The sequence below is a fragment of the Fistularia commersonii genome, chromosome 7 (assembly GCF_037954325.1).
Source record: "Fistularia commersonii isolate RoL2024-O1a breed Wild chromosome 7, RoL_Fcom_v1.0, whole genome shotgun sequence".
Classification (NCBI taxonomy): domain Eukaryota; kingdom Metazoa; phylum Chordata; class Actinopteri; order Syngnathiformes; family Fistulariidae; genus Fistularia; species Fistularia commersonii.
In genome coordinates, this window is record NC_141290.1 from 5,193,656 (window position 1) to 5,201,544 (window position 7,889).

The following is a 7,889-nucleotide window of genomic DNA, read 5'->3' on the forward strand; positions in this document are numbered from 1 at the left end:
TGATACTGTGCGAGGTGGTGGTGGGGCAAACATGGACGATTCCAGGGCGGGTATTTGAACCAGTCCGCAGTCAGTGGAGCAAGAGCTGTGTCCTGAAAATATTTCCTGTTTTTCCTCGGCGGCATGTGTGTGCGCGCCGTGAAAAGTGCAAGTATTATGTTTCCTCAACAAATACCGGCCAGGGCCAGAGGTCTGCTGTGGGTCTGGCTCCGGTTCAAGTTTTTGAAAGAAAACCCGATGTTTGATCCCCCGAAAACCCAAACTTCCAGTAACTTGCCGAGATGGACCAGTGGCACCTGAAGATGTATGCTAACCAAAATGGTCACATCTCAAATGGGGACAAGGGGCTAATTTCACTTCTAGATAATGATACTGAACTATTGACAGGCTTGTTGAGTCCACAGGATGTAGATTTACATGAGTGGTGGAGGGTACTTTGGGGCACATCTTATTCCCCGCAGGCTCCCGAAGGGCATGCAACATGTTGCACACAACGTGTACAACTCAGAGTTTTGACACGCTTATACGATGGCCTTCCTCTCCACAGCTCACCTTGATCGTCACGGGAGCCATCTTCACCGTGTCCATCATGCGGCCGTACATCTTCATTGCGGCCATCCCCCTGGCCGTCATCTTCGTCATCCTCAGGAAGTACTTCCTGCGAACCGGGCAGCAACTCAAGCTACTGGAAGCAGAAGGTAGTTTTTTTTTCAAATACATATTCTTATTGTTCTTTCAATCATGATAATGCAGAGGAATTTAAATACTCATTCAGTGTCGGACTCAGTTTTCCCGCTTCCTGCTCATGTTAGGACGTCTCTGTGTGGACCTGTGATTGACAGGTGACCCCTCCAGGTCAGACCCCACCTCTTGCACAGTCTCTGCTTGGATTAGCTCCAGCCTCCTGGAACCTGTTAGCAGTGCAAGAGGTGTAGAAAACAGAAGGAAATACAGGATTGAAATTCCCTCTCTATTGCAAAAATAAAAATGGACATTTTAAATATAAAACATTTCCTCCAGAAGGTCTGGAGACCTTTTGGAGGCACCGGGTTCCAGGAGCCGTTTCCGTGAATCCGGTTGGATCCGGGCAGGAAAAGTAGCACCCGGGAGGCGAATATTAAACTGTAGGAAAAGCCAATAGAGGGGACAGGAAGTCGGCGAACAGACGCGGCGGTCATCACAGGCTTGGGGGGGTACAGGGGCGAGGGGTCGAGCAGAGGAAAGGGCTGCACGAGGGGGAGGGGGCCGGGACAGACAGGACGCGAGACGAAGGAATAATGGATTTACGTTTTACAGAAGGGTTAGCGTTTCACGTATAGTCTGGACAAAATGGTTGATACTCTGCGGTCAGCGACGGTGAGCTAAGCTAACGCCCTCATCATCCTGCAGGGTCAGTCACCAGAGGGTGCCGTTGATAACTCACTTATCGTGACATATCTGGCTTGTCATCTGAGTGCCGACATTTGTGACAGGCCCTGAATGCTTCATGCCAGCCCTGCAAATCAAGCCGGAGAGAATATAAACCATATCGCAAAACAATCTTGTCATAATCCAATAATCCCACACACACGTGGCTATTATTTATTCCTGATTCAAGAGTCAAGGGGTTTGTCATACGTACAGTGTGGAAACATTCCCCTGCACGATGAAATTCTTACTTTGCCGTCCACAGTGAATTTGGATTGATGTGTCAATTTAATAATCTAATCTGCAGTGTGTGTGATTTGCCCCCCTGCCCCGGCTGCCAGCCAGGCCTTAATCCTGTGTAACCCTGCGATGAAAGCTGCGTCATTTCCGGAGCCGGTGCGAGCCGAGGCGGCGGGGTCGTCCAGTCGGGGTCGAGCCGGGTTGGGATTTCCTCCGTCCCCATCCTGGTGTCGCCCTCCGTCGCTCAGAAACACGGAGGAAAAACCCGGAGTCGACACCCGCAACACATTGAGAACGCTTGGGGACGGAAATATTTTCGTCGATATTATTCGGGCTCGCGTTTCAGGGCAAGATTTACAGGAGCCAGGAAAACATGGAGGTCAAAACAACAGACCTGTTATGAATCGACAGATTGGACCTTCTGTGCTTTTACTTCTAATCTACCTGATTAATTGTAGCGATTTAACTTCAGCTTCTAGAGAAAAAAATGACGGTGGAAACACAGAGACGTCTCGCCGTCACTTGATCGGGTCAGTTTTGTAATACCGTTGAACACCGGGAGAGGCTATTGAGAACATTTAGAAACGGATAAAAGAAAATATTTTCTTTGAGAAACATCTCACAGAAAAGATCTTAAATTGATTCTTTTAACTCTTACTTTTTGCTATGCAATGCCTCTCCACTTTAGAAGCAAGTTTATAAAGACAACACACAGAGGCACCAATAGAAGAGACAAGAAATATGTCACAACATGTGGTTAATGCTGTATCCTTGTTTCCTCCAGCCCGCAGCCCCATCTTCTCCCACCTCATCATCTCGCTGAAGGGCCTGTGGACCATCCGTGCCTTCGGCCGTCAGACCTACTTCGAGATGCTCTTCCACAAGGCCCTCAACACACACACCGCCACCTGGTTCCACTACCTGGCCACGCTGCGCTGGTTTCTCTTCCGCTGCGACATGATCTTCGTCCTCTTCTTCACCGCTGCCGCGTTCATCGCCGTGGGGACCAATCGTGAGTGGAAAGCGACAAAGAAATTTCGAATCAGGCAGATTAAATACATATCTGGAATTAGGTTGTGCGTGTTTAAAAAGTCCTATTTTTTACTTGCTGTCCGTGAGAACACAACAGCAGGCAACACACACACCATCAGGTGTGTGTTCATGTCCAGAGTCTGTTCTGTTAATGACGACATTTCACGGCCCATTTGTTTCCAATGGAGCTGCTTCGCCTGACATCACACTGATTACGCTGGACCTTCTGTGTGTGCACGTGCACGGTGGCGTCCACAGAGGAAAAACCCGGGGAGATCGGCATCATCGTGGCACTGGCCATGCTCATCCTGGGGACGTTCCAGTGGGCAGTGATCACCAGCATCACGGTGGACGGGCTGGTGAGTGGTGCAGAAATACACACCTGCTGCTGATATAAGACGTCCCAAAACAAGTTCAGCTTGTGTGTTTATGACGCAGTGGTGACAAATAAAACCCTCGTTCCATCGGTCGTTGGCACCGTAGACGGCTTTTATTATGAAAATCCCGCTCAGTTACTGTTTTTAAATCATAACTTCAAATAAAATATCTGCCTCCTCCATCTAACCCTCGTCTTGGACCAACATCCAGTCTCGTTGCCGCTGACATCTACCTCTCTAGATCCTCATTTTTATTCCAAATACACCAATTACACGGAAGAAATGATTGTTTAAACATTTCGAAAGTTCTCTCAGACGGCCCTTATAGGGTAGCACTCCAGGAGCGTCTCTGCTCAGGTTTATAGAAACGAGCAGGTGACGTCAGAGGAACCAGACGTTCGATAAAACATCTCTTCTAATCTGAGAAGAATCGTGACTGATAGGCAAGATGTGTGCGCGATAAGGCAAACTGATCGTCCTCTTCCAGCCACCGCTCCGTTTGTTCTCCCAAAGCTTATCAAACCCCTGAGAGCTGGATTGAGACGGGCACAGGGATGAAAGCAAACCCTTGAACAACCTTAAAGTCTATTTTTTGGAGAGTTTCATGTATTTAAGAATTTCCAGAAGTAAAGCAATTTGATCTAGTAGCTACAACAGTCATACACCCAAATTGAATTTCGCACTGGTGTCCTGTGATGCATCATCTAAGCGCCTTCTGTCGGAAAACATCAACTTCCTACGATATTGGTGGCACCCTGCTATACATTGCTAAATCCGATCGTCACAAACTTCTAACCAAAAGAGCTCCTTGGCAAGGAGGTTGAGCCCAATCGCACAACAAGGGACTGGTTCGTAACAAAGTCTGAGGAGGACAAGAAGTCATAAAGCATGACTCGGCAATTAATACGAGTAACAGGACACGGTGGAACATGACTTAGCAATTAATATTTGTAACATAACTTGATAGAATTGAACGACCAATCAATACTAGCAAGAACAAAACTGACCGGAACAAGACATGGCAAGCAACATTCAGAGCATGAGATGGTGGAAGATGACTTACAGATCAATACTAGAAACAAAACTTTATAGGAGTAAGACAAGGCAATCAAAACTCAGAGCAGGACATGGCATTCAATATTACAACTATGGCTTGACAGGAGCATGACATGGCAATAAATATCAGGAAGATTACTTGACAATAGCATGACATGGCAAGAACTACTCTACAGACCTGACTTGGACAGGAACAATGCATCCAAAGTAGCACCAGCCTTGGACAAGGGGATAGAAATCAGGAGTCCAGAGCAGCAGTGGACCGTCAAGGAAGGATCAGCAGTGAGGGCTTTGCATCACACCTGTACCCTCGATTGGGGTACAGGTGGACTCAATCAAGGGTCAGAGGAAGAGCAACAGGTGCAAACAACCAACGGGATAATCACCGTGACACCAATTCCACCTTCCTCCCATTCTGCCTTCCCAGGTCTCCTCTGACGTTGTCAAACTTAACAGCAACATAACTGAAGAGCGACCTCCACCTTTCCCAAATCTCGTGGCTACTCCGGCAATGTTGACGGTAGCTCCGCACCTCTGTCTGACTCTACTCCATTGTTTTTTGGGTCCCTCCAAAACACCATTACACAAACTCCTCCGGAGTCCTGCAGCTGGGATCATAACCCCCTCAACTGGAGCCTCCAAATGGGGAACAAAACTGAGGTTCTCCATGTGTGAAACCTCCAGGTTCCCATCTCCATCCTTCGGTCCACTCAGGTTGTCATCCTGAGTTGTACGTTGTCTTTCCAGAGGCAAAGCAATTCTTTTTTTTGGTCTCCCCAACAAACCTGTCCCCAAATTCCCCCAGAGTTCAGCAGCTGGGGTCATAACTGGGACGCCCCCAAATGAGAATTTGGGGGCGTCCCAAATGGGGAACATTTCCTTCAGCTGCTCCACCGTTCTCCCATAGAGTCCACCAATCACCTCAAGATGTTGCTCCTCACTGATATATCCAACAAACCATGCATGTTCCATACTGTCAATCCTATCTGCTCTGGGGTCTTTCTTTCACCACTCAAGTTGTCATGTGCACTTCCCCATCTTAGTATTATGGGACGCAGTGCAGCTGCGGTAACCTTGGTTTAGGAAAGGGCACCCATAAACGAAAATGTTGTTACTCGCCGCAGTGCCAGCAGGAGGCACTCATGCCTCTTCATGTGTCTCCGGGCCCAGATGCGTTCAGTGGACCGGGTGTTCAAGTTCATCGACCTGCCATCGGAGGAGGTGATGCCGGGGGGGAAGCACGGCGGCAAGGGAGGCGCCGGCACGGTCATCGACAACCCCCACGCCCACGACTGCTGGCCCAACCGGGGCCAGATGGACGTGCGCGGCCTGACCGTCAAGTACACCCAGGGCGGGCGGGCCGTCCTCAGCGACGTGTCCTTCTCTGTGGACGGAGGGCAGAGCGTAAGTTCTTAACCTGACGGTGGTCTCCATGGTAACCATCAGGTCACAGCTAGCGGTTGCTAGGGGTGTCTGTTAGCACGATGAAGCTAGCGAACATCGATGTCGGTGTGTGTGTGTGTGTGTTTAGGTGGGTCTCCTGGGTCGCACGGGTTCCGGTAAAAGCACCCTGCTGTCAGCGCTCCTCCGCCTGGCCTCCACTGATGGAGAGATCTCTGTGGACGGCGTCTCCTGGAGCTCCGTGTCCCTTCACACCTGGAGGAAGGCCTTCGGGGTGGTGCCACAGGTGCGATGCCGCCCTACACACACACACACACACACACACACACACAAACACACACACACACAAAGATATGTGAATGGAAAACATGTTTCGGTACCATTGGTCAGTAAGAGGCAAGAGGAGCATTGAAATGTTTCATTAAACTTGATATTCATTCATTCATTCATCATCAAATCTCGCTTATCCTGACGTTCAGCCTCTCATTCACACGTCACAGAGACACCGGAACATTCACTCGTTCAATCGCACGTCATAAATCGTTGTTTATCCGTGCTAATTCAGCCTTTTTGAATTTGTAAATTCTTCCCCGTCTTGAACAGAGAGTCTTTATCTTGACGGGGACGTTCCGGATGAACCTGGACCCATACGGTCGCTACGGCGACGACGAGCTGTGGAGGGTCGCTGAGGAGGTGGGTCACGTGACGGCGGCGTTTTTAACAAACAGCCTGGCAGATCTCTGCTTACATGCGAGCGACCTTCTGCCTCCATCAAACTAGCATAGCAACAGAGCGGGTTTGAGGGCTCAGGGTGGCCGGCGGCGCCGGTCACTGAGCCGAGGAGAGGAGGGAGCTGCATTATAGGATGTTTGAAAGATGGTCATGAAGGTTCTGAGGTGTTCTTCACCGCCTCCTCTGCCTCCTCAGGTGGGGCTGAAGTCGGTGATCGAGCAGTTCCCCGACAAGCTGGACTTCCAGCTGGAGGACGGAGGAAACGTGCTGAGCAACGGACACAAGCAGCTGGTGTGTCTGGCCCGGTCCATCCTGAGCAAGGCTCGCATCCTGCTGCTGGACGAGCCCTCCGCCTACCTGGACCCCATGTCAGTGACACACATGTGTCTGTGTGTGTGTGTGTGTGTGTGTGTGTGTGTGTGTGCGTTTGTCACGTACTAAATGTAGCTTACAACAGGAAGAAAAAGAAGACAATGCTAAGCTATGGCGGCCATGACGATGATGATGTTGAGAGTAATGATTGTGTGTGTGTGTGTGTGTGTGTGTGTGTGCGCAGAACGCTGCAGGTCCTGAGGAAGACGCTGAAACAGTCGTTCTCCAACTGCACCGTCATCCTGTCGGAGCACCGTGTGGAGCCGCTGCTGGAGTGTCAGGCCTTCCTGGTCAGTTCAGAACACAACTGTGTGTGTGTGTGTGTGTGTGTGTGTGTGTGTGTGTGTGTGTGTGTGTGTGTTTAAAAGCTCACGTCAGACCACAAAGGTCTCGTGACCCCGCGAAGACCCACAAGCTGGGAAGACGGTTGGATGTGATTCCCTGTGATTGACAGGCGTCCACCTGGGCTAAGCTCCGCCTCCTTACCGCCTTTGTCTTATCCGTCCATATTTTCCATGGCGCCCAGATGATCGAGGGGAGCTCCATGAAGACCTACGACTCCATCCACAAGCTGCTGAACGAGACCAGCAACCTTCGGCAGGCCATGAGCCCGTCGGACCGGCTCCGCCTCGGCCCGGCCCTGCACCGCCTCAACTCCAGCAAGAGGGCGGCGCCGTCGGCCGCCAAGATCTCCTCGCTGCCCGAGGAGGCCGAGGACGACGTGCTGGACACCCGGCTGTGACCGAGCACACACACACACACACACACACACACACACACACACATTAATGTGAATGAGTTTAATGTTTCATGGGCTCACTGAGGGGAAATCATCTGGAGAACGACAAAACTAGTTCCTTTTCAAGCGGTCGCTTTTCTTATTTATATATAATTTATGTAATATAAACACATTATATTAAAAAAAATCTGCCATTGTGGCCAAACTTTTTTTTTTGTTGTTTTTCTCGTAGTTTTTTTTGTTTTTAGTGACATTTTAAATCCAAGGATGGAGTTTTGTTTTTTTTTTTTTTTTTCAAATGCGACAAAGGGCCCGATGATTCAGACCTTCAGAGCCTGAAAAAAAAAAAAAAAAAAATTCTGATCAGGTCAATGTTCCAAAAGTGCCTTCCGTGCTTTTATTTTGAAAAGGCATCGGCTGTTGACCCTCCGCTGTGTTTCCAGCGGCGCAGGGATACTTTCTAAGCCCTCGGAGTACAGCGTAGAAAGCTGTTGGGGGCGCTAGCGAGTCCGAGGTGTATTGAAACATCAATA

The 7,889-nt window shown here is 49.7% G+C and overlaps 1 protein-coding gene across 2 annotated transcripts in view; it reads left to right on the forward strand.

Annotated features, from left to right (window-relative positions):
* Positions 1-7,524, forward strand: part of cftr (CF transmembrane conductance regulator) — a 32,692-nt gene extending 25,168 nt beyond the window's left edge. The window contains exons 19-27 of one of the 2 annotated variants that reach the window (XR_015106359.1): positions 548-698; positions 2,432-2,659; positions 2,938-3,038; positions 5,283-5,516; positions 5,644-5,799; positions 6,117-6,206; positions 6,441-6,613; positions 6,812-6,907; positions 7,144-7,168. Coding sequence is in view for 1 of the 2 variants with exons in the window: in XM_086149284.1 (XP_086005410.1) it covers positions 548-698; positions 2,432-2,659; positions 2,938-3,038; positions 5,283-5,516; positions 5,644-5,799; positions 6,117-6,206; positions 6,441-6,613; positions 6,802-6,907; positions 7,144-7,359 (1,455 nt within the window). In the remaining variant the exon portion in view is untranslated. Of the gene's footprint in view, positions 1-547; positions 699-2,431; positions 2,660-2,937; positions 3,039-5,282; positions 5,517-5,643; positions 5,800-6,116; positions 6,207-6,440; positions 6,614-6,801; positions 6,908-7,143 lie in introns of both variants that reach the window. The other variant, XM_086149284.1, reaches the window with a different exon arrangement.
* The last annotated feature ends 365 nt before the right edge of the window (positions 7,525-7,889 follow it).